The 27,957-nt window shown below is 38.6% G+C and overlaps 1 protein-coding gene across 3 annotated transcripts; it reads right to left on the bottom strand.

Moving 5' to 3' along the window:
• Positions 1-931: 931 nt before the first annotated feature.
• On the bottom strand, positions 932-23,728 carry slco4a1 (solute carrier organic anion transporter family, member 4A1). Of its 3 annotated transcripts, none has more exons than XM_088408512.1 (12): positions 23,522-23,728; positions 12,203-13,184; positions 11,298-11,388; positions 10,014-10,135; positions 9,832-9,943; positions 7,779-7,933; positions 6,523-6,778; positions 5,547-5,712; positions 4,035-4,213; positions 3,868-3,932; positions 3,020-3,168; positions 932-2,953 (listed from the first exon to the last, which is right to left on the bottom strand). In XM_088408512.1, exons 2-12 carry the CDS (start codon positions 12,993-12,995, stop codon positions 2,792-2,794), a joined length of 2,250 nt encoding a protein of 749 aa, XP_088264638.1. In that variant the 5' UTR covers positions 12,996-13,184; positions 23,522-23,728; the 3' UTR covers positions 932-2,791. The 3 variants fall into 3 exon arrangements, with proteins under 3 accessions (XP_088264638.1, XP_088264639.1, XP_088264640.1); XM_088408513.1 differs by lacking the exon at positions 23,522-23,728 and adding an exon at positions 16,617-16,712; XM_088408514.1 differs by lacking the exon at positions 23,522-23,728 and adding an exon at positions 14,967-14,984.
• Between the last annotated feature and the right edge of the window lie 4,229 nt (positions 23,729-27,957).

The raw sequence follows: 27,957 nt of genomic DNA, 5'->3' as shown, positions 1-27,957 counted from the left end.
AAACCCAAAGTATAGTTTAAAACCGCGCTATGAAATGCCAACCCATTTCAAAATCTATTTTTTTTTTGTACAAACTCTATTGAAAGCCTACTGTGAACCTTTAACGCTAATTTAAAACCCTATTTTGAAACCTATTTGCAGCCCCAACCGTAGTTCAAAACCCTACGGCGTAGGGCCTACGCTATTGTTAAACCCCCGTTTTGAAACCCTATCTCTAGTATGAAACTCATTTTAAAACCCTAACAATAGTTTAAAACCCTTACTTTGAAATGCTGACCCATTTCAAAATCTTTTCATGCAAACCCTTTATTGAAACCCTACTTTGAACCCTAACTGTAATTTGATACCTTATTTTTGAAGTCCCAAAACTAGTTTAAAACCTTATGCTATTTTTACACCATTTTGAAACCCTAACTCTTGTTTGAAAGTCATTTTGAAACCCTAAGCAGAGTTTGTACCCTTACTTAGAAACCCTAACCATTGTTTAGACCCTAGCTTGAAACCCAAAGTAAATATTGAAACCCTACCTTGAACCCTAACTCTATGGAAACCGTATTTTGAACCCTAACTCTAATTTGATACCTTAGTTTTGAAGTCCCAACCCTAGTTTAAAACCCCATGCTATTTCTACACCCTGTTTTGAAACCCTAACGCTAGTTTGAAAGCCATTTTGAAACCCTAAACCGAGTTTGTACCCTTACTTAGAAAACCTAACCATTGCTTAGACCCTACTTTGAAACCCAAAGTAAATATTGAAACCCTACCTTGAACCCTAACTCTATTTTAAAACCCTATTTCCATACTTTGAAAACGTAAACCCATTTTAAAAGCTTACTTTAATATAAATAACTGATTGATAATTGATAAACACGAATTTCACTGTTACGAGTGCAGTAATCCCGTAAGAAAAAAAAACAAAGAAAAAACATCGCAGAGTTTTATCTGAAGCTTTAATTAGAAAAAAATGGACACATATGAAACAGCAGATAAAAATATATTCAAATTCAGCTTCGGCGTGCTTAAAAAAACATTTTCAATTTGCAACAAAGCGAAGCTAAACTGCAAGTACAACACAGAGTAAGAAGTTCCTCCTCAGCAATAGACAACATTTTTGTCCACGACAAATAAAGCTCAATAAAAGCAGATTTATTTGGACAATTAACAATAACTGTGGAACAAAAATTGGGGGAACACTGAGACAGCAGTAAAAAAAGTTCAAAGCTACTTTGGCACATTTGTAGTCACATTTCGATTGCATTTTCAAATTACGATTTCCTTTCATAGGACCAGAAAAGTACACAGATATCGCCAAAACAATAAATACATTTCATATGCATAAAAACGTGTGTGGAAACAGCAGACGTAAACTTTCAATTGTTTAGGCAACTTGCTTTAAACGGGTGCTTCATTAGCCATATCAGATATGCTCATTTACATTAGATGTACCTTAAATTTCAAGTAAAAAAAAAACAAAACAAAAAAACATGAACAAATACATGTATTTGACTTGGGTGCGAAAAAACAAAAACAAAACAAAACAGGGAATTCATATATATATATATATATATATATATATATATACATATCTATCTATATATATATATATATATATATATATATATATATATATATATATATATATATATATATATATATATATATATTAGTGCAATGGGCTGTTTTTTGTGACTGAATCAAACGAAACGATGATGAAAGCTCAACCAATGGAGGTTGAAAATTGAAGAAAGATCCAGCAAATGGCTATCATCTCTTCTTTTTCAGATTAGTATGAAATAGGTATCATGAAGACATATGTGCTTTCCTGTTGCGATTGTTCGAGCGTGTTGTTGCGTTCACCAACTTGGACAAATGCATTTCATATCCAGCAGCATAACTAAAGCCGTTAAAAAAAAAAACAATTTGGAAGACAATGCGCTTCGGGGTGAAATCATGGCTTTCATTTGCGGGGAGCGATAAAATATGGCTATAATATCTTAACCCTAACCCTATATGAGCTTCATTCTTAGCTACTTGAAACGTATTGGATTAAATTGTTCAGAATATTTGAGGTTTGAGAGGCTACAGCTAGTGATGGGAAAAAACGAAGCCTCAAGAAACACTTGATATTTTTATAGATGGCACTATTGGTTTGGAAATACATAAAAGTCAATATATTAACATTACGGTAGACTCTTAATGTTTAACCAACTAGAGGAGTAATGCAGTATATATATATATATATATATATATATATATATATATATATATATATATGTGTGTGTGTGTGTGTGTAAATACATTGGTTTGGAAATACATAAAATTCAATACATTACCATTACGCTAGACTCTTATTGTTTAACCAAGACCCCCATCTAGAGGAGCAATACAGTATCGCAGGTGCTTCATGAAGCTTCATTTTCTCATCACTCGATAGAACTAGTAAACGGTCCAATTCATCGTCCAAATCAAGATTGATACTATTGATCATTTATTATAAACACGATTTTGTAATCTATTATCAAGTCTTGGATCACTTGAGGTTCTTCCGTATTTTGATTGAGCCCAGCCAAAATATGTCTAGAAAAATAAATATGAACGTGATGATTAAATCCTATTTAGACCAACCACTTGTTAAAAAAAGAGCGATAAAGTCAATGGAAATCACATGTTTTGTGGTTTACAATATGGCAAAGAAGCCAATGAAATTGAAAAAACACATATGTATATGTATACATATATATGTGTATGTAACTGATTACAAAGAGCTGTGAAGGGTTTCGCTTCTCCGTTGTCACAACCTGGCGTGCGGGTTGAGGATGACATGGTCCACAGCGAGGTCTTTGACAGGTAAGTCGCCCTTTTCGTCCTCGCTGCTATCATGGCTGCTTGGCGCTGACCCTGGAGGAGGCTTGTACAAGACGCTGGCCAGAAAGAAGAAGATTGTCCCCAAAACCTGAATGCGGCAAATACCAGTCAAAATACAGCGCGTATAAAAATGAAAGTACGCGTGAGAACCGACCTTATAAATGATGCCAGCAAGGAGCATGTATCGACTCATGGCTGAGTTATTATAAAAGTAGCAGGAACCCTGCTCTCCGCAATGATCCTGCCACAGTAAGCAGGACATGTCAATCAAGGATCCAAACGCGATGGGTCCGGGAATGCTACCTGTAAGGAGGCAGAAATCGAGAGAGTCAACGAACATCTGTATCGCGTGACCCAAAAATCGTTTGGCGCATATGCGTGGGCACCGGATTTCAAATGAAAAGCTTCCAAAATAGCCGTGGAGAAATGAACCTTCATGAAACACTTGAGAGTCAAGTGCTTCACCAAGCTTCATTTTCCCCGTCGCTACATCCAAAAGATCCAATTCTTCGATTTTAACGCCATTTCCAATTAACACGAGCAGGTTTAACACCGCCCATTTGTCGTGATGATTTTGACTTGAATGTAAAAAAAAATGGCTGCACCAAGCTTCATTTTCCCCGTCGCTACATCCAAACGATCCAATTCTTCGATTTTAACGCCATTTCAGAGAGAGTCAACAAACATCTGCATCACGTGACCCAAAAATCGGTTCGCCGCCATTAAAGAGTTGAAAGAAACACTGGCGCATATGCGTGGGCACCGGATTTCAAATGAAAAGCTTCCAAAATAGCCGTGGAGAAATGAAGCTTCATGAAACACTTGAGTGTCAAGTGCTTCACCAAGCTTCATTTTCCCCGTCACTACATCCAAAAGATCCAATTCTTCGATTTTAACGCCATTTCCAATTAACACGAGCAGGTATAACACCGCCCATTTGTTGTAATGATTTTGACTTGAACGTAAAAAAAAAATGGCGGGATCTGAAAAGATGAATCTTACCAAATGTGCGCACCACGATCCACTGTATGCCGAGCCCAAAGGATCGCTGACTGTCTGGCACACATCTAGAAAAACGACACCAATTAGAACATTACACACACGGGTGAACCAAAGCCACATTACGGTCAATTCAAGACTTGTCCAAGTAACTTCCTTTGAAGCCTCACCTGAGTGTGGCAGTGAGCGCCGGGATGCTGCAGAGGAAGGTGAAGAAGATGATGATGAAGAAGAACGCCAGGAAGGCAGACATGTGCCGGCAGCTGCTGCTACACTTTCCCGCCACAGAGTATCCTTCCTGCCCCCACGAGGCGTTAGCCGCTAGCACACAGCTGCATCCAGAGTACACCTAGGCGCGGGCCATAATCTGTCAATCATCCTCCCGGATTTTTAATTTTACTTTCATATGATTATTTGATGCGCACTGACATGCGAGGGAAGCGACAACAACGCGCCACCATCGGGCTAAGTAGGCAAAATTCAAATGAACATACCCAAAAATACATTGCGGTAGCATTATCGGTCTTTTATTTTGAAGGTTTTGTTCCAGGCACGACACACCGCCATTGCGCCAGCTTCAAAATGAATAAATACACCCCAAAAATATTGAATGTAAATGCAGTAGCTTTTAGCATTTTTATTTTGAAGGTTTTTTCCAATTAGCTTGTCTTCACGGCTCCTTTATCCTAAATTATCGCCATCACATTACGTAGCTACCAATATTAACGTACCGCCAAGAAAAGAACATATTTAATAGCAGACGCCATCGCAACAACACGCTACCAACGCGCTACGTAGGCCAACTTCAAAATAAACACCAATAAAAAATGTAATTTTTAGCAGTCTTTTATTTTGAAGGTCCTCACAGTCAATTAGCTTGTCCTCTGGACTCTTTTATCCCAAATTGTCGCCATTACATTACATAGCTACCAATATCAACATAACGCTAATAATCATTCAATCGCAGACACGATTGCAAAAACATGCTGCCATTGCGCTACGTAGGCGGACTTAAAAATAAACACCAAAAAAATACATGAACGTCAATGTAGTATTTTTTAGCAGTCTTTTATTTTGAAGGTTTCTTTTTCCAATTAGCTTGTCCTCACAACCCCTTGATCCCAAATTACCGCCATCACATTACATAGCGACCGATATCAACACACGGCCAATAATGAATCATAAAATCGCAAAGACACGATTGCAAAAACAACACACCACCATTGTACAACATAGGCCAACTTCAAAATAAAACAGCCCAAAAAAATATATGGGTGCCAATGCAGTAGCATCTTTTATTGGCCTCCTTTATTCTGAAGGTTTTTTTTCCGATTAGCATGTCCTTGCGACTCCTTTAGAATGCATTATTGCCGTCAGATTACAAAGCTAGCTACCAATATAAAATTACCGCCAATAAAAAAATCGTATTGAATCGCTAACAAACCGCTCTTCATTTGCGCTGCCATCGGACGATTTTGGCACCGGACTTCGTTAGCTACTATAGTCAGGACGCTATGTTGCATTCAAATGCAGTCTTTATTGAAACCCTAACTCGAAACAAAGGCCATCCATGCAATAAAAATGAATAACTCAGTTAATATAACCAAAATTGTTAACAATGTCATATTAGTGTTAAATGCTGATGCCACGAGTAAAGAAAAGTTTTTTTTTTCCCCCGTTACCTTTTTGCCGAGTGAGTTCTTGGCGTGGTTGATGGAGGTACAGCCGGCATGGCACGGGGAGTAATACATGATGTTATCAGCGCCGCAAACCGGATCATACAGCTCCCAGGCACAGCCGCAGCCTTTATTGCAGCCCGCCGTCAAGTTTTCCGTTACCGAAGAGTTGCTGAAGGATTCAGACAAGATGGAACAGGAATGGGAAGGTCAATGGCGTTTTCATCAGTGGGAAATTTTTCCCGGCCCCTTCCCGTCATCAGTCCGTGTGATGACCAAGAGAGCGACATAAGACTTTTTTTTTTCCTGGTCCGTCATTCGTCAGGCGCTGGTCTACTTATTTTCCTGTTTTTGTACTTAGACTTAAATTTAATCATCATGTCTGCGGTTCTGCAGTTAACACAAAACAGTGATCTAAGTGTAACACGAAAATAAAGATACTTAAATTTAATCATCATGTCTGCGGTTCTACAGTTAACGCAAAACAGTGATCTAAGTGTAACACGAAAATAAAAATAGGCTATAACACCATCATATTTGTAAATCTCAGATAATCAGAGATTAAAAAATTAGATTAACACATATAAAAAATAAATCGAGGCTTTAACTATGACTAATTCATTCACAGTTAATGTTGATTAATACATAAAAAAATAATCCTCAAACTATAATAGTCAATACAGTGATGTAAGTGTAACACGAAAATAAAGGATTTAACCATAGGCTATAACACCATCACATTTGTAAGTCTCACGTGGTCTAAAATCAGAGATTAAAAAAATTAGATTAACACATAAAAAATAAATAAACCGAGGCTTTAACTTTGACTAATTCATTCACGGTTAATGTTGATTAATACATAAAAAAATTAATCCTCAAACGATATCAGTCAACACAGTGATCTAAGTGTAACACGAAAACAAAGAATTTAACATAGGCTATAACACCATCACATTTGTAAAATCTCAAAGTGGCCGTTTACCTGTTTCCTGGACGCGGATGATTAGGTTGGTCGTAAAACTGGTCCGTGGGGCTCCGGACAGAAAAGTGGTACGGCGCAGTGATTCCGGCCAAAGGCACATTGGGACAGTGGATGAGAAAGATGAAGACCGCCATCAGACACACCGCGGCGCACAACATGCAGAACCGAATGATGCCTCGGCAGCGGAGGTTGAGTTTCTTCACGATATAGCCCCCGAGGAAAGTGCCCCCCCCTCCTGCAGGTACCACCATGTAGCCTGGAGAAATGGACAAAGGAGGGATTCAATGCGGAAAGAATTTATCCTTTACATATTTAACACAAATATTACTGCAGCACACCGTTTTACTTTTAGTAAACCTCATACAGTAACTGTACTGTTATCCCTTCCTGTTTCCATCCCTTGGCTGTCGTCTTAAGGGGAGCCCCCGGTTGGCCTCGGTTTAGTGGTGCCTGGAAGTCCAATTAGAGTCAAGCTTGTAGCTGACCAAACATGGTAACAGAGTTTATGCTTGAAATGACAATTTATTAGGAGAAAAATCTAGGTAAGAGACTTAGAACGCTCTGCTGCTGCGCTGCTCTCCTGAGCTACACTCCAGAGGCAATCAGATCAGCTCACGGGCACTCCTACAAGATACGTGATTGGCTCCTGGAGTTGTAATCTACTCCTGAGCAGTAGTTGTATACATTCTTTCTCTCATATATGCTATTATGAAATTTGAAATATTTATATATTTAACAATATAGATCAAAAATTGACAGTTAGAGCAAATTGGATGTTGCAAATTGAAATTTCAAACAAGTTTTGACACAATCATCTTTCAGTGGTGCAAATTGTTTACTGATGCCTTTTTTTCCAGTAAATTTCGATTACAATTTGAAACTTTTGCCTGGAATGAAAGTCGAGACCTTACAGAGGTTATTTTTGTGATTTATTAATTGTGGCATATATTTTGGCATACACACACACACGATATAAACACGGTCGGTGCGGAACCTCGGGTATTTATGGCAAAATAACTCGAGCCGCATCGTGCAGAAACGTAAAAACAACTGCTTCCTGCGCAGTCAACGTTACACTGGCGAGGCGTTCGCTGTCCCTTGACAATGTGGGAAATCTCAATTGTGACGCTTTTCGTATGTTCATTTAACACGTTTTAGCTTCGGAGGAGTTGTTGTCAGTTTATAAGTTACATGTCGAGTATTGAACCCTAAAAGCCCAAACTTTTCCCCAACGCGGTCATCCGTTTCTCACTCACCGAACCACGTGGCAGCTTCGGATGCACTGAGGCTAAACTGAGCCTCTAAGAATTTGGGCCCAAACGTAGACATGCCAGCAATGAGGGTGGCCTCCGTAGCGCCGGCCAAGCACAAAAACAAGAAGGTGGGATTCTTTAGGAGCAGCAGCACCGACCTGGGAAAAAAAAGAAAACATTTCATAAGTATATATTAGGGATGTTTGAGACCACTTTTTTCAGATGTCGCTTCTTCTTTTGTTCTTTTATGTGAGTAAAAGTGCAAAATTTGCCTTATGAAAAAAATGAATTTACGTGCAAAAGCATAGCTGTACCTACCACGCGTCAAAAAACAGGGCTGGGCGATACGGTTGAAATTTTCATCGGAATTTCGGTACCGGTATTTTATACCATCTCATATCACTGAATAGGTTTTCTTTTTACCCATTCAAAAAGGTACATTTCAATGAAATTACTGCCGTTATTGTTTTGACAATTTTTTTTTTAAAATGATTGTTTTGACAATTCAAAAAAAAAAGTTTTGGGCAGAATTTTGCATTACTGATCATAATTTTTCACATTTTTAGACAAAATATGAAAGATATTGCATCATAAAGGGCGTATAAAAGTAGGGACAGATACTTCTCACTGAGTGTATTGGTATCAGTGACTAGTATCGGCTGCTGTCACAAGAATCTGATGTGCTGTATTGAATTAAGGCTCAGTACTGATATTGGTCCTCGCCTATGTATTTGATTTTCAATGTTATTTTTTATTTTCTTTTTTGAAGTACGGGTTTGCTCGATAAATGTTTGTCAAGTGGATGGAGGATTAGTACAACCCATTTGAATGAAATCCCTGCTAATCCCAACAGCTCTGAGCTATTCTTGGTAAACTTACATTCATAATTAACATTACATAATACAGTATACCCTGCTTAATCACTGTGGATTAAAAGGCTTGATTTTTTTTTTTTTTTTTTTTGCAGAGCAGTTTTGTGAATCATTGAGTTGAGCAATTTTCTAATATTGTGAAGCATTTTTTTCAGGTTTATGAAGGCCTGGAGCATCTTTTTATAATACAATATTATGGAATTATTAACTACTATTAGCGCAGGTATAGGATAGCACGTCCGCCTCACAGTTTGGAATACTAAATCCAAATCCACCTTGCAGTTTGCATGTTCTCCCCATGCCTGCAAGGGTTCCCTCTGGGCACTTTGTTTTCCTCCCACATTCCAAAAACATGCACGTCAAATGTTTTTGATACTCGAGTGCTGCCGTTGAATGATTGACTTCCATTCTTCAGTGACGCTTGCATGTAGGTAATAGCTGTGTTATAAGTGTGGAAACACTGCCATCCATTGGTAACGCTTATCAGTACAGTGCTCAATCGGATTACATTAGGTACGCAATATTCAAATGTGTCAGCTTCTCTCCATAAAAAAATCGTATTTGACCAGAATGTTCTCATTTATTATTGCCATTACTATTTTAAAAGACAATCATTCTCATCCATGGCACTGAATGAGTAAAGTATCGATTTAATACTTAAGTATTTGGATAATAATGTCCTTAATGTACTTAAGTATCGATTTCATACTTGGGTATCTGGGATTTCGTACTCTTTAAAAAAAACGCTAAAAAATGCTTCTTTGGCATTGAATGAGTTAGTGTTTAATGTACAGGTATTGCTGGTCTTTTATGCCAAATGAGTTTGTTGTGTCCAACGGCATTTGAATGCGCCATACATCTTGTCCTCCAGGTGGGGTAAAAAAATATTCACAAGCTAATCAGTATGCAACCAGCATTCTAACTTCAAAATAAAAGCTTGACCAGTCATTTGCTTTACTTTGAAGTTGGCACATGCGGCACCTTGGTGGCATTTGTCACGTTAAGGCCCCTCCCACTCTTTCTCCTCATCCTCCGACCCGGCAGCGGCCATTTAAGTCTAACAGGACGTCGCGCTGTATTTTTTCGAGTGGATTACGTCATCACTCGGCGATGAAAACATTAATATTGGGAGTTCCTGTCACAGCTTGGATTTTTCCACCGATATTTCCTTCACAACAACTTGCCTCGGCATGTCTTTAACCGATTTGCCAAAGTGTGGGTCCGAAGCTGTGGCGTGACTGCCGTCTTTCAGCTGGTGGGCCTCACACATCCGCATGGCCTTGTACTTCTGAGAACCTGCGAAAGGATCCAAATAAGATCGACCGACGGAGGACGGAAGCAAATGGAAGGAGCGTCCTTTGCAAACCTGGGAGCTGTCTCGGGTAGCCCAGGATGGGGAAGGCCACCAACAGAGCCGCCGCTCCCCCGAGCAGGAACCCGATCCACCAAGCGCCGACCCACAGAGGATTCTCTGGCGTCATCTCTGTCCTGTCATCGCGCAAAATACAATGACAATTATTTTGGAAATGGAGGTTTGGCATTTCGCAAGAAGAGTCGCACTGCCCCAAATCATTGATGTCAGCGTTAATTCTTGGCTAGTATTACTCTATTTGTTGAACTGCAAGCCGCACCGGTAGCACCGGTAGCAGCAGCAAATACAGAAAAATAAACAAAATAAAACAAACTTAATGCTGCAGGTTGTAACATCAGATATTTACACAGAAAGTTTTATTTACAGTGCACCCCCGGTTTACGAACTCACTGTTTTACGAATTTTTCATCTTACGCACAAACCTTTCGTATTATGTTACTAATTTTTAATATGTGTATAAAGTTGTGATGTTTTTACCTAAGGTTTTTGCACGCATTCACTAAGTAACATAGGTTTGGATTGCCCGTCATGCGAGCAATTCGAGTTACGAGCGTAGCCGCTTAACGGATTAAGTTCGTAACACGGGGGCCCACTGCATTTACCTTTTAAGCTCTTTTATTTACTTGCCTGCTTACAGCATTTTTAGAAAATTATTTCAACGTAACACTAACCGAATAGTGCAAAATAAAATAGCAGTTTAAATGCAAAATCCATACTTCGATACCATCTTCATTTGTGATTGATTAGTTTAGTGAACATATAAAACACATTGCACAGATTTCATATAGACAATTATACATAAATACAATCATAAATGTGTGAAATTTACACTTCACAAACTATCACACATGATTTGATTCAAGTCACACATTTTTTAAAAATATTTTTAATACTGTACTTTCAAAACTTTTTGAGCAAAGCCGCTGATTCACATCTTTTCACTTCTATTTCATCGTCGTTCCATAAATTGAGACCGTGAACAGATACGCACATTTGCTTTACCGGGGATTGTCTCCTGGTGTCTAGGATAAATAATAAATAATATCTAATAATAATAAAAATAATTAATGAAATAAAAAAGATGCCGCTAATATAAGCTATGTATATAATATAAACTGCAGGGCTCAAATCATGAGAAAAAAGTTACGGATTATAGTCTGAAAAATACGGTATTTTTTTTCCTTATTATTTTGTGAACCTCCACCTTCCTTTTATTTTACAAATAACTTACGGGATAGTTGTTTAATAACTTAACTCATAACTCAAAAGCAGACTTACGTGAGATGGATCTCAGTGTAAATGTTGAGGAAGTAACCCCCGAGCAGATATCCCGCCGCCGGACCCACAATGGCTGCCGTGTAAAAAATCCCTGGGGACACAAAATGAAAGCAGGGGTGTATCACTTGAAGATTCCCACACAGACACACACATAGTTCCAAAAGCAGTGTTTGAGGACTGCTACACCAGTTTTTTTATATTTCTGCTTGAGTTGAACGTGCAAGGAGACAGCACATCTCCAACAGCTGTAAGAGAAAAGCAGAAGCCACCACCTGACCGAGAGCGGGTCAGCATGGGGTCGGTGTTTGTGTTCCTGGGAAAGACTATCACGGAATGGACTCGCACCTACATCCCCAACGATCACAAACCAATTATATTACGTCGTTACCATATATCTTCCCCAACCATTAAGGGTAACAATTGCTTAGCCAAGGCAAATGAATAAAAGAGTGAACTGTAGATGGGTGAACTGTACAAACATCTCTCCCCGCTAGCCTCACCTCACGAGTAAAAGCTACTTGTCTTCCTCCTGGTTTGTTGTTTCCTAAACGTTCTAGCTTGCCTGAACCTGACTTTTTCCATCTTCCAAGACACATGATTCAAATGATCAGGATCAGAGTAGCAGCCCCCGAGGAACAAGTTTGGACTCAACTGTCCCTCAAGGACACTGCACAGGCATATTGAGCTAACAATGGCTGTCAATTGGTTGCTTTGGAGTATCACCGGAGATGGAGAAATCAGGAAATCAAGAACCCTGACACAGTTTGATTTCAGACTTCTCGCTTCTACGCCGCGAGCTAATTTGACTGAAGGTAGAGTAGCGGCACCTGTGGGTAAAGCCAAACCCCGGCAGGGTTCGTCCTTTCCGGATCTGGAATTTGCATCTGATTTCGAACGTGACTCACCTGTGTAAACAGGCCCGTAGTTTGACTTGACGTTCTCATCCAGATACGTGACTCCCAGCGTGTAAAGGGGCGTGGCGCCCACCCCGTGGAGAAACTGTCCCAGCATGAAGACAAATCGATAGCTGGACAATCCCCCGCCGGCTTCGTCCTGGCAAGGGCTGGTCCGGTTGGCGGAGCACATCCCGTTTTCCTTGGACAGACTGACCTGGTAAGGCGGCGTGGCGAAGTGAGGCAAAGCGAAGACCAGAGAACCCAGAGCCATGACCAGCACCCCCCAACCCAACCAGCGAGGCTTGTGGCCCGTCCCGCCAAAGTAGCTGACGAACGCCAGGCAGATGCACGCGGCGATGTCGTAGGAGCTGGCGATGACGCCCGCCTCGTAGCTCCGCAGGTCGAAGCGCCTCTCGATGGTCGTCACCACCGTGTTGATGAAGCCGTTGATGGTCATCCCTTGGAGGAATGAGGCCACGCACAGGAAAAACAAGATCCAACGAGGGGTGTTGAAGACTTGGATGGCTTTGGGCGTCACGGCCCCCCAGCCGCAAAGCTGCTCCGAGTCTTTGCCGCCTCGATTGAACTGAACCTCCGACTCGGTCAACGGGGCGTTTTGCGCTTCGTACATCTGTCCGGGGAACGAGGACGCTCTGGTGAAAATGCACACTTGAACGGGCCGAGAGTCTGCGGGGGAGTCCGCGGGACTGGGGGTGTCCAGAGAGGGACCCCTGCTTAGCGGGAGGCCGTGAAGGTCCAGGAGCTCCTGCCTGGAGCTGAAGGAGGTATCGGCATTGACCATCGGGGGTCTCGGGATGCGGATGGGGGTAAGAATCGGGCGTGGAAAGGACAATTAATGCTTCTTGAGAAGAAGAAGAAAATATGAAGCGGGCCAAGATGAAATGTTCCAGCTTCTCAATCCAAGTGGCTGAGAGTCCTATGGCAGTTCTTGTGCTGTCGAAGGCAACATGAATAGTTGACTCGTGGCGTCCTGCAAAGACATGAAAATAGATCGAAAATCTTTGTATTTTTGTCCCTTTTAACGGCCAAATAAAACATTCTGCCACCGATAAGTATTCAGAGAATTCTGAGACTTGATGGTTTGGGGGACGTGTGTTTTCCATTGACATGGGGGACAATGGGAAAACTTAGCAGTTGCAAAACAAGACCGAACCAAGAATGAGTTTTACTTTCACTTTTGGCCTTGTAAAAATATGCATATAATGCGAGTAATCAAAGAATTGGCATTTGGAAGGTTTCCAAAACGTTCATTTTCAGTTAAAATCCTGCAAATGAAACATCGTCCATCCTGTACGTCACACACTTGCTCAAAAACGGGGTGAGTTTATTTTGGCAGAGAGCTTTGATATCATTTGCTACATTAGCGTCTTTGTTCCTATCGCCAGCTGTGGCTGCAGTTACAGCTGGGTGCTTTGCATTGATGTGGTAGGCTAAATGTGGAAGTGCATATTACTCCTACAAAGGTGTTTGGGGCATTTTTTAAAAAAGTTAAACAGTTCTTCGGACTGAACCATTTTTAACATGGGCCACATTGTAGTTATGGTTTCTGTCGGAGGGCCATTATGAGTCAATTTTTTTTAAGTATGATCGTCACACATTTTGAAATCAAAGGCCACTTCAAAACTGTTAAAAAAAATGTAAGTTAACAGCTTCAAAATTTGGTATTTTAGCCAGGAAGTCATAATAAATATTTTGTTTGCAAAAAAAAAAAAATCACCAAAAAGTGTCAGGCCGCTTCTCTAAAAGAAATAATTATAAATACATATTTGTTCACAGAAAAATATTACGCATAAAGCGTCGTCTTTTGGGATTACAGTGAGGATATGTTCACAAAAGTAAATCATTAACTAATTATTCATAAATATTTATCCTCAAAAAAAGTAATCAGCATATAATGTCAGACCGCATCTCAAAAAATGAACACATAAATAAATATTATTAAACATAAAGCATCCTCTTTTGGGGGTACAGAAGAAGTCTGTTCACAAAAATGAATCATTAACTTAGCCCAGGTGTGCCACCATTTAAGAACCACCGCGCCAGAGGAGTAAAAAAGCTTCACAATCATATCCCCATCACTGGTGTTCACCAAGTGTGTGACTGACTGACTTTTGTTTTCAAGCATTAGAAGCCTGATGTACGAAAACAAATCGATAATCAGCATTTAAAAAGGGATAAAAAATGAGTACGCTACACGATAAAAAAAAAAAAACACTGTCACTATAATTAGCTGATTGCAACAATCTACTTCCAACCCCTACTGAAAATATTTCTCAATAGAAGACATCAAAAGGAAATAGGCAGTGTTAGTCATAGTATTACACAAAAATACAAAAATATTTTTGGCAAACGTTGAAGTAGAACACGCATCAATGAAACAAAAGGCACTTTCGCATGCCTTAACCGTCATTTAGAGACTGTTATTTCCCTTTTTTTTACATCCGGGGCCGCCATCTACTTTGAATGAAAAGTGCAATGCAAAAATGGGACGGGAAAGTCTTTTGGTATTCGTCAAAAACAAAAAAAAAAAAAAAACTCCATTTCCATTCTTCTTCTTTACCACTAACTTTGTGAAGCGGTAAGATGAGCATACAAAAAGAGCCAACTATTCACAAGTCAACCCGAGCTACCTGCAAGGTCAACAAGTGATCCAACACAGTGATCGATTAAAACCTGCAAATTATACAAGCTGTAAAGCAAACTGTCCGAAAAAGTGGATCCGTGTCAAATGTTAGGAGTTGGAGCAACCTACCTGCACTTGGTAAAAGTGAACGTGGAAAAGATGAAAGTGAAACACTTCCTAAGATCATGAGAAAGCCTCTTATATTGGAGTGTTGAGGGAGCACGTGGGGAGGGGGCGGGGCCTGTTCGGCTCTGGCGCCGCAACACAATGTTGCCGTTTTTTTTCCCCTCGTCCTCTTCAGAGAATGTATGATCTGTATCGACTTTTCTGTGTAACAGTGCAGTTTTGTATACTGACATTGTGGTGATTTTTTTTTCAAAATCCCCTTTGAATGCATCATGCAATATATTATTTATTCTGAATATTATTTACCAGTGTGAAATGGCATTGAGTTCCTAATATATGCGGTGCAAGCTGTCAATCGAGACCCATTTTGAAAAACTGGAATACATTCGGAAATTTGAAATGACCGAAAATGACCACTTGACAGCTAATTGATTAAAATTTGCTTAAACGTAAACCACGTGCATAGTTCTAAAGTTTAAATTTGGGATCATAGTATAGATATGTTCTCTGGCTTTTTACGATAATGAAATTGTTTTTCCAGCTACTTTATGGACGTCTGGCTTCAGTAAAAACGTATTAAACCATTAAGGGTTGAATGAATCTTTAAAAAAATTGCACATGTGGACGAGCAAGCCGATAAATTGCGACCAATCCCAGAAAACGTGTGAGTCATGTGAGGTTAGCAATGGACGACGGAGGGGCACTTTGACATCAGAATAAATGTCTGAATGCAGTAATGACGTATAAATACATCATTGGGATTAGGGATGTACAATTAATCGATTTTAATCGCGATCACGATAATGGCTGCCACGATTAATTGAGATGATCTTCGGCGTTATTTACTTTTAAAAAGCTGGCTTCACTACATGTCAAATCGAGCACTTTGTCATCCTACCACCAGGAGGCAATGTTTCCCACATGTTTGCATGACAAAAACATTTCATTTTCATTCCAGAATATATTATTTACCAGTGTGAAATGGCATTGAGTTTCTCACCTGATTCCTAATATATGCAATGCAATCTGTCAATTGAGACCCATTTTGAAAAACTGGAATAAATTCGGAAATTTGAAATGACCGAAAATGACCTCTTGACAGCTAATTCATTAACATTTGCTTAAAAGTAAACCGTGTGCATAGTTCGAAGTAGGCTTCATTTTTTTCATTGGTTTGCACTCGGCAACTAATTTAATTATTTATCATGGTTTATTATTATTTCTTGTAAGTGTCAAGCCTTGATTATAAACTGCTTGTTTAAAAAAAGGGCAATAAACATGTCTCAACAAACATAATCGTGAGTAATCGTGATTTCAATATAGACCCAAATAATGGTGATTATTATTTTGGCCATAATCGTGCAGCCGTGTCTATCAGAAATTTCCAGAAATTGGATTGATTTTTCGGAACGGCTAGTTCATTTCCTGCTGAGCCGTTTTGTTTTTCATATCCGAAACGCACCTCTCAGTCCTACGTTTGCGAGTCGTGTTGACAAGTCGGCCATTTGAGAAGTGAAACCACGTCAGATTTTGCTAATGGTTAGCATCCGAAAAAGAACAAATCTCGATTGAAGCAAACTCAAATATGCGCATTCATCCATCGTCTAGCAATTGGGTGTATAAATGCAATGAAATAAAGGTATTACTACTCACCTCTCAGTTTTTTGTCCTTGGGCTTGTTCAAAAAACTGACATCAGTCCTTCTCTACTTTGGACAAGATGTTTGTGCTCTTTGCTCTTTTGTCAAATTAAAAGCTTTTTTCTTGTGGTTCCTATTCCTGACATAAGCACATCAAAGACATCAAACAATTGCTTTGACCTAAGGAATGACATTTTTTTTTTTTTTTTTTTTTACATGGGAGGGGCTGCGATGTGTAGTGTAATTGCGCATTTATGGCACCAGGTGGCACTCATCGTGAAAGTCTGTGGGAGTTTTTAAACATTTTCAATCGCTGTCCACAACTTTTTTTTTCCAATAAAATTAATGATTAATCTGATTTAGATATAAAATTTGCTCAATGTATCGTCCCTTTTTTCGGGTTAAAATATTTAAATAATTAGTGGTAATTTTCCAGATCGATAAACAGCACAATTATTAATCTTTACTTATTTATTTTTTTCCGCATCAAACTGTTCAATTGGTCTAAAATGTATCTAGTTTGAATAAGAATTGACACTTTTTTTTGAATTTCAGGCACGTTGATTCATTTTAAGCTATTTTTTTCAGTTTCAGAATAGGTTGTAACCCATCAAAAGGAAAGTTGACATTCACTGGAAATTTATTTGAATTGCTTTTTCTTTTCATTAAAATAAATACAATTTTAGGTCTATTTATCAAATTTTCATTGATCATGATCTCATTTATAGTCTGCATTGAGTGGGGGGTGCAAAACGTTTTCTCTTTCCTTGGGAAATCCTTTGGAAAAAAGAGAAGCACTAATTTATTTGAATTACAAACACTGAATTACAATAAATAATATTTGTTTACATGCAAAGATATTCTCCTTCTTCCATATTCATTCTACTTATTGTTAATATTTATTTCATGTACCCCAATTTCATTGTATACCAGCTATAAAATGGCAATAAAAACATTTCTATTCCATTCTATTGCGTTTTTTTAAAGTGTTCCGATCGTTGTTATGAATAATTCGCCACCTGTTTTCACTCAGAATATAAAAGAGCTGATTTACAGGAAACTGGGATCCAGGCAGGGAAACGGCTAACATCCATTCTCCTCATGGGTAGGTTTCTTCAGGAAAGCCGCGCTGCCAAAATTATGTGAGCAAGTGTCTGTGGGGAGCGCGAAGAATGAAAAGTTTCTGTTTCGTTTTGACAGGAAAAAGGCAGCGGTCGTGTTTTTCACTTTTGTTTTGACAATGTTCTGATGCGTGCGTGCGTGTGTGTGTGCGTGTGTGTGTGTGTGTGTGTGTGTGTGGTGACCCGCGAGTGACATTAAGTGACCCTGTTCTGTCCACCGCCCATGTCAGGAAAAAAAAAAAAAGACATTTCTTGAAGTTTCATCTTGACTGTTTCGTGTTGCGCGGGTGCATGTGCGTGACTGAAGGTCCATGGCAGAATAATTCTTTTAGTTAGCTTGTTAGCTAGCTGTGTGTGTGTATGTTTTGAGCGCACATATACATATACATGGATAGGGGTTTTATATGAAAGAATACAAAAAAATGATCATAGAAAATGTCCACTCATTTCATGCAATTTACGGAAAAATGCTGAGTTTACACTGTACTGCGGACCAAAAATGTATTCTCTTATTATCTTTACTTTTATTTTAAGTTAATTTAAGTTGACTGCTTGAGAGCAGGCCAAAATCTACATGTAACTGATTGTTTTTAAGTTAAACAGAATGATTTTTTCTGTCCGGCCCGCCTGAGAAAAGAATGTGGCCCCAGAGCTAAAATGGCTTTGATGCCGCTGATCCAAGTGATAAAACTTTCTGCTTTCCTTAACGTTATTTTTGTAAACCAAATAAATCATTATCAAGCATTAATTCGACTATTTGGGAAATATTTAAATTAGGGGTGTGCAAACTGTGGCCCGGGGGCCATTTATGGCCAGCCATCTACATTTTTGCGGCCCGTGGCATTCACTGAAAATGCATTTTTGACATGGCCTGCAAGGTAGGTTTTTAAGGTTGGATAGTAGACAGCCTTGATCATAAGTGGCTTCATTACCTTTACTGAAAGCTTTGATGTAGCAGGCGGGTTTTTTTTTCCGTGTAAATAACAACTTTACATACGTAGATGTAGCGTAGAGTGTAATTGCTTGACTGAATGGGTTTCACCACGTTTGAATTTATTTTGCGGTATTTCACATCAAAGGGAAAGCGTTGAAAGAGGAAAGTACGCAGCTGAAATTTCACCCAATTGGAACCAACATGTCAAATTTCAATATGGCACGACCACTAAATTTAACATTAGAAGGAGTGTGCCATTCCTTGGCTAAAATAAAGTGAGAATGATGTGGGAAAAATGACCTCAAAATGGTCCAAATACTTACACAAAGCTTAATCAATCAATCAATCAATCAATCAATCAAATTTTATTTATATAGCCCTGAATCACAGAAGTCTCAAAGGGCTTCACAGATGAAAAGAGGTCATGTGGAGACTTCTTTCGAAAAAAGAAGTCATACAAAAAAATCTTTTCAGTGTAAGGTACACAACAGCATCCCCTGCTCAAAGCTCCCAGAAGGGGAAGGAAAAACACCAAAACCCCAATTTGGGGAAAATCAGAAACCTTCAGAAGGGACCACAGGTGGGAGGAGCCCCCTTCCAGGCCCAAAGGTTGAAGTGGATGCTGCATGTGTAAGGTATGCAACAGCATCTCCTGTAAACGCTCCCAGAAGGGGAAGGAAAAACTCCAAAACCCCAATTTGGGGAAAATCAGAAACCTTCAAAAGGGACCACAGGTGGGAGGAGCCCCCTTCCAGGCCCACAGCTTGAAGTGGATGCTGCATGTGTAAGGTACACAACAGCATCCCCTGTCAAAGCTCCCAGAAGCGGGAGGAAAAACTCCAAAACCCCATTTTGAGGAAAATCAGAAACCTTCAGAAGGGACCACAGGTGGGAGGAGCCCCCTTCCAGGCCCACAGCTTGAAGTGGATGCTGCATGTGTAAGGTACACAACAGCATCCCCTGTCAAAGCTCCCAGAAGCGGGAGGAAAAACTCCAAAACCCCATTTTGAGGAAAATCAGAAACCTTCAGAAGGGACCACAGGTGGGAGGAGCCCCCTTCCAGGCCCACAGCTTGAAGTGGATGCTGCGCGTACCAAATACAAATAGCTACACACCACAAATACAGGTCCACAATATAGAATACAGAAAACATATTGTGCTATATAGAGCTTAAAGGGACAGTGTGTAATATTTTGACTGTTTTTTTAATTAAAAAGGAATAAATTTAATGATTGTAAATTCCAAAAACTTGCAAATGAATGTGTTCATAACGACCAACAGTATGTTTTAAATATAATCATAGGTCTAGTTATCATTAAATGATATTACACGACGGGACACTTCTCCGGAGGCGGCCATGTTTGTTATAGCTACGGAAAATGCTAAATGCAGCACCTCCTGCTGGCCGTAATGAAAAACTGTTTAAATCTTCCACGCTATCACTTTAACTAATGAAAAGGAGAAATTTTGAATATTTTGACAGCCCTCTATTCAAATATGTATCAAACAGCTTTGAAAACATTGCAATATTGTCACCATGACAGCGCCGTCATTTAATACATGCTGTTCTGTCGCACTAACCACAATGCAAAACTAATGCCGCTCAATTTGAATGGGATGGCGTGACCCAGTTTACAAAGTAAACAGAGGAGGCCAAACTAGGAAAACAAACTCCCCGGAGCATCGTGTGCCAAAGTATAAACCCACGCGGGCGCATTTTACTATGCCTGTTGCTATTATAAAGCGCAATGATGTGAAATCGAGGCACAAACGAGCGCACCAGGTTTCTGCCTTCAAAGGCGCCATCTGACTCGGAAGAGCAAGTTCAGAGGTGACGTTTCACGCCGCGCTCCTGCTTTGTTGCGTTGAAATCAATCGGCGGGGTCTGACAAGCGTTTTATGAGTTGACAAAAGGGCCGCGCCATTACGGACAAAATAATAATCACCATTATTTTGGTCGCTATTGGAGTCACGATGTTTGGTCAAACGCGTCTATTTATTGACCTTTTTTAAACAAGCAGTCGATAAACAACGCTTCATAGTAATTATCAAATAAAATAAAGAATATAATAATAACTAATTCGACCAAGATACTGTATTGTAAAAACTGGGCACACAGCGAAACGCGCTAACTTACCGTATTTTCCGCACTATAAGGCGCACCGGATTATAAGGCGCGCCCTCAATTAATGACATATTTTAAAACGTTTTCCATATATAAGGCGCATCCTTAATTAATGACATGTTTTCAAACTTTTTCAATCACAATATAGTAATACTCAAAGTAATCACAATAATAACTCAAATAATAAATCTAAACTCTCAATAGCATAATAACTCAATATGAACAACCTTGTTTAATGGTAAACACCAAAATAAACAGGTAAAGTTTACTTTATCAGTTCATTCACCATCTACCAATCCCAATCTCAATATTGATCCATATATAAGGCGCACTGGATTATAAGGCGCACCGTCAGCTTTTTAAAAATAATTAAGGCTTTTAGGTGTGCCTTATAGTGCGGAAAATACGGTACTTGCTGAGTGCAAATCAAGGACAAAAAATGAAGCCGACTTAGAACCAAGCACATGATTTACTTTTATGCAAAGTTTAATCAATTAGCAGTCAAAATGCCATTTATGATCATTGTAAACCAAATACATTCCAATGTTTTGCCAATCTGATTTTTCAAAACGTGTCTCCATTGCAGCTAGCACAGTATCGGTATATATTAGGAATCAGGTGAGAAACTCAATGCAATTTCACACTGGTCAATAATATATTAGGCTGAGAAAGCTTTTATCATGCAACATTGCCCCCTGGTGTTAGGATTACAAAATACTTGATTTGACGTAAAAAAAGCTTGACTTTTTAATTGCTAATATCACTGAGGAATATCTTAATTAATCGTGGCAGCAACTATTATGATCATGACTAAAATTCCATTAACTGTGTAGCCCTTATATATATATATATATATATATATATATATATATATATATATATATATATATATATATATATATATATATATATATATATATATATATATATATATATATATATAGGCTTCCTATCGCTACTGACTGATTTGAGCTCAGCATCTGATTGCGTAACATTCTGACTAGTAATCTGATGTGTTTGAAGGGTGGAAGAGGATTACTTATTACTCAGCAGCTTTTCCAGATTAAGAGGGAGAAAGCTGTTTTTGTTGTTGTTGATAGTTTAGAGAATTGCTGAAAAGATAGCCTTGCTGTATTGAATGTCGGTTCTCGCCGAGGAACAAGACAAATGAAACTACTCTGCTGTACTACCACATTTCTCCATTTAACATAAACGCAGTCCCTTAGCAGGGATAAAACGATTAAAAATAATAGCACGTTTGATCGATAGCAAGGCACATATGACCCAGAGGAATAAACTTGGCGTTTGCTGTGTGAAGTGTAATTGCACATCCACGCCACTAGGAGGTGCAGCACTCTCATTGTCAGAGTCTGTGGGGAGTTTATACATTTTTTTCAAAATCACATTATAATAAATGTCATTTATATTAGCTCAGTGTTTTGTTTTTGCCTTTTCTCTTCCGGGTAAAATGTTTAAGATATTGTTGGTGCTCCTGTTTTAACCCTCGCGCATACCTGGTACCACTGCGGGACCTTTTTCGATTTTTTTTTTTTGTGAAAGCAAAGGAGAAAGCATTGAAAAAAAAAAGGAGTTGAAATTTCACGCTAATTATATAATCGTGTTAAAGTTCAAAATATAACCATCCTGCAAATTCTAAACTGCTATATACATAAATAATCACAAACCCGCACTCATTATAATTCAGGTTTTATATTGAAGTTTATATTCTATGTGTTATATTGCATCTGCTCCGATTTTTGAACCGAGATCAACATCGGAATTTCTCGAATGACTTGTGTTAATAACGACTTTATTTATTTTTCATAATGGATTCCTTCTATGATACAAGAGGACACGCTATATTGATTTTATATTTGATTGATTTGATAATACAAATGAAGTTTCATAAATCAGACATTGATTGGCATGTTTTACGTTTTTCTTTTTTTAACCCCCCAAAATGCTGGCTAAGGGACACTTGGCTGAAAACATATTTCACAGGGGGTACATTTATGAAAAAGAAAGACTGGTTTAGACAATCTGTAGTCATTTTTAGCCTCTGAGTGTTATTAATTTAATGCTTGAAGGGTTTCAAGATCAATGGCCCAAATCGGGTAAAAATTGACGCTGTGAGGTACAGTAAATGTTACAAATTTCCCTGTGGAAGAATAGGAATCTCCCCATGCATAGTGGACGCTTTTAAAAGTCCAATATATGTTTTACATTTGGTTTCAAAGTATACATGCATTCAGATGATCGAGAATAAAAACAACATGTCTCGCTTTCAGGCGTTACGGGCGTCAATGGTATTTAACACGATAAATCCAAGTGAGCGCACGGATGAAACGATTGCAACGAACATGCACATCTATTCCGGGTCTTCCGTCTTGGTGCACCCAGGAGCCCCCTGCAAGGCGGGAACCACCCTCACGTCTGCGACCATGTGGCGGCAAAGATAGCATCACGCATAAAAAAAACATGCGCTAGTAACGGCTAATCTGCTGCAACAGCCGGCGAGGTGACAGACACAACTAATGCGTTATTATTCATAATTATATATATTCGCAGCAGGGGCGTAATGCTGCGTTGAATTTTTGACGGTGATGGTAATTGCGATTCTTTTGTTCAGTGCCGTCGCCAAATGCAGGTTGCACGTTCGAGCGTGTCTAAAGCATAAAAAAAAACGTGCACAACAAACGCACCACAAACGCCTCATTTGTTTCTTCCGATGGCGCCTACCTTGCAACGAAGCGCTACGTGCATCCTTTCACGTCTCGCCTCGTCCGGCTTCCAGAGAGAAATGTGACACGGTGCGAGTGCGGCACGCTGGCACACGTCTGCGGGCACGCTGCCGCCTTGTCTGCGGGCACGCCGCCGTCTTGTCGGTGTCACTCTAGCGGTGGGAAGGTGCGCTTTAAAGCGACAGTGACATCGACCGTGAAACTGCAAAAGTGCAGGCTCGTTTTTTAAAAATGCGTCAGCAATATGGAAAAGAATATTTCACATCCGGTCGTTCTGTTCGATGCATTTGCAAAAAAAAAAGAAAAAAAAAAACATTTCACGCCCCCCCTCCCCACTATCTCGCAGCAGTGCCCGTAAATAAGACAATTATCTATATAAAAAAATGTCATTTACATACGTAAAGCTATATTCGTTTTAACATGAGCAAAAACAGCGATATAAATCAACTATAACATATTTTTAACTTTTAACAGGCTTTCTATAAGTTATAAAAACTAAAAGTGCATCAAAGTGCCCGAAAGACAAAAAATATATCAATATTTTTTAAAATATAAACTTTTTTTTCCCCCCAACGGAACCATTTGATGCTGAATAGATACATTTCAAAACATTTATTGATGATTATTGATTTGGGTTCTCCAGCTTTTTGGAGACAATAATAACTATAATAATTACAATAATAACTTCAGGGCGCATCAGGGTGAAACGACCCAAAAAAACAAGAAATCAAAATGCAGGTGTCTAGTTCAGTGCTTCTCAATTATTCTTTGCAGAGCCCCCTCCCTCAAATTTAATTTCAGATTAAATTGTGTAAATATATTTAAAAGTATCAAAAAGAAAAAGGCCATTCAAATCAATTTACAGATTATTCCGAATCTGAAAAAAATAGCTTAAAGTGCAATAAAGAGCCTGGGGAAAAAAAAAAAAAACATTACTCAAAGTAGAAACATTTTTGCACAACCATTTGATGCTGGTGATAATAATAATACACATAAATTGATCTGTCACATTAACAACAATATCTTAAATATTTTAACCTGAAGAAAAAGATATGAAACATTGTGCAGATTCTTTTTCTAAATCCTATTAATGATTTATTTGATTTAGGAAAAAAACAAAGTTTCTCCACATATTTTGACGAGAGCGTTACTGCACCCCCTGGTGATGTAGATGTGTAATTACACTGCACAGCGCAAACTCAAAGCCACACTGGTGACATCTGGTGGTCAGTCAACGCAGCTACAATCTTCAAAATTGTTCACTTAATTTGGATTTGTCGTTTAACGACTTGTCTAGCCAAGGCTACTGGCAAGTAGACAACCATATTGCAATGTTTTTGTTTTTTTTTTGTTTAATGGGCTCTTGAGTTATGTGGAAATGAAAAACAAACACATACGGGAAAAAAAATATAAATAAGCATAGGTGCGCAAAATTACCATCAACAAAATGTGCCCTCCTTTAGGATTGTATGAAAGAACTTTAAGGAAAGCATTTTAATTTTAGATCAAATTTTCAATTTTTTAAAAACAAAGGAATCTTTATTGTCTTTTGACAATAAAAATATAATGAAATACACCCTCCCTCTGAAATACACCCCCCTCACAATTTGAATATATTTTATTTTTACCATATCTGTTCTTAATATATAATGAGATGTAATTGCATGTAATTATAGTATCATTGGCATGGTCAATATGAACGCACCATCTCGCTGTCACCACAAGATGGCAGTGTTGTTTAAAGTGTTCTTCGCTAGAATCTGTGGCGCCATCATTTCATTTGCTGAGCGGGATGAAATCATACAGCGCTGACGATGGCTTTTTACACATACGCACATGATTGCTCGATTTTTATTTTTTGGAGGTGTGGGTTAAGTTGTGTATTTTGGTATTCCTCTAACAAAAAAATCTCCCGGGATCGTTTTGTATGAGTTGAAGAGTGATGTTGATTTCTTTTGATTGCACATTAAAGCATTTCAACGTGTGATGCAGTTATTTATTATCTCCTATAAACTGCAGATTTTGTAATAACACACACACACACACACACACACACACACACACACACACATATACTTTCAAATAAACGCAGGGCCTAAAAAAACAGTATTTTCAAATAAACGCAGGGCCTAAAAAACAGTATTTTTAAATAAACGCAGGGCCTTAAAAACAGTATTTCAAAGTCAAGGACCAAACTATAAACAACATGTTTTATGCAAATTAGCACGTTTTACAATGAAATACGAACAAACCATAACTGTTGAACATTCTATATGTTTGAAGTAGTGATGGGAGAATGAAGCCTAGTGAACCCCCGTGATGTTTTTTTAGTCCTCGAGATGCTGTTTGTGGTCTAAAAATACAGACTAGAAACTGCATTAAATTTACACTTAATCTTCAAACCGAGAATACCATCTAAAAGAGCAAGAAAAAGTGTTTCATGAGGCTTCATTTCCCGATCAATACTTCACACTAGTGATAGGAAAACAAAACCTCATGAACCACTTGAGATTATGTTCTACTCCTTGAGAATTTCTGCTCCATCTTTAAACCAGGAGCACCATAAAAACTTGTGAACCTCTTGTGATTTTGGGTTACGCCTCTAGATGGTGCTATTGGTCTAAAAAGAAATGCCAGTGCAATGAAAATGCATTCAATTTCCACTTCATCTTTAAACCAAGAGCGCCTCATCACGGATCCTATCCAACCCGCGGCCTGTATGTTTGACACCACTGCTTCAGACAAGCAAAAATAAAAACCAAACAAGTGCTTCACGAAGCTTCATTTTCCATCAATACTTCACACCAGGCAAAAATGGCAACTATTCTGTGGAGATGCGCAAAGTTTCGTGTCTTCTTTGCGAGAAGACCTTCCATGGCGGCAATAATATGCCAAGTCAAAGTGAAGTATTACTTCAGCTGAATGATGTCATGTTCCACCAAGAATTCTGTTTGATACTGATAGAAGCCCCGGTCTGGACATTCAGACATCTGTCATCTTTTATAGGGCCGTTACTGTGTGGGTAGAGCGATACATTAAATGTCATGATACGAAGATAAATGAGATGATGTGTGTAGACACGATCATGACTCTTGTACCTCATTGCAAGTCAAGCGCTCCTAAAAGCGGCATGTTATTCTTCGTATGAAACACAAGAGGGCAGTATGGGCTATGGAATAGAATTCCGTTATCGTCATTGTGATGTTCTTCTAGTACTTTTTTCAACTTCAATAAAATACAAAACAATTACGCCGGATGCGCTTTTTTCCCCCCGTTAAATAAAGAAATCAATTTTCCCAACATTCTATTTCTTTTCAATTCAAAATTCTCTATTCCAAATGAGGCACAGCATCTCCATTTTTTTTGACATTCACCATCGTTGCAATCTACGTCCACAACTTCGGATCACTGAAGATATTTAATGTATTAATAAGATTCACAAGATTTCCAAATATTTATAAAACACAAAATAAAGGCAAAACAATACATATTCAACTCCAGTTGCCACATATATTTGTCAATTCAGGCCATTCAAACTTCAACATATTCAATTCATTCAAATCGATCATTCAAATTATTTGTAAACAAGTAGTTCTGAATCTTTCTGGAATATGACAAAGAACAAGTACACAATTTTTCTCATGCTCATAACTGGCTCTGCAGTAGATTGGTGTAAAGAAAAAAATTACTTATTTGTCGTGATTATTATTATTATTACTATATTAATTGTAGTGATGGCCAAATGAAGCTTCATGAAGCACTTCAGATATTTTTCTCTCTTCTAGAGCTCACTTGTTTTTTTTTGTTTGTTTTTTTCTGCTCCTCAAATGGTGCTAAAGTTTGATTTAATGATGCAGTGTAATGTAAACACATTTCCATTGCACTGGACTTTATCTTAAAAATAATAGCATCTAGGGGAGTAAAAATTACAAGTGGTTCATGAGGCTTCATGAAGCACCTGTGATATATTTTCACTCCTCTAGATTGCACTCGTTATTCAAAGAGAAAGGAACAATTCAGTAGATATCCACTAAACTGGCATTTATCTGGAATCCAAGCGCATGTAGAGGAATAAAAAAATATTGCAAATGCTTCAAGAAAAACTTGTGATAATTTTCACTCCTCCAAATGTCACTTTTTAAACCCTAACCTAACCCTAACCCTAAACCAATTGCACCATGGAGGTGAGTAAAAAAGAAGGAAAGAAAGACAGAAAGAAAAAGAAAATCACCCGTGGTTCACGAGGCTTCATTTTCCCATCACCAAATTCCACATATGGCCAAATGAAGCTTCATGAAGCACTTGTGATATTTTTCACTCCTCTCGATTGCACCCAAAGAGGCAGGAGAAATTCACTAGATATCCTCAGACTTCAGAAATCTAAAATGACCATCTGGAGGACTCAAACATCACAAGTCCTTCACGAAGCTTCAT

Source organism: Hippichthys cyanospilos, chromosome 2 (genome assembly GCF_059441005.1).
Source record: "Hippichthys cyanospilos isolate Australia breed blue-spotted pipefish chromosome 2, RoL_Hcya_1.0, whole genome shotgun sequence".
Classification (NCBI taxonomy): domain Eukaryota; kingdom Metazoa; phylum Chordata; class Actinopteri; order Syngnathiformes; family Syngnathidae; genus Hippichthys; species Hippichthys cyanospilos.
This window is presented reverse-complemented; position numbering and strand designations above follow the sequence as displayed.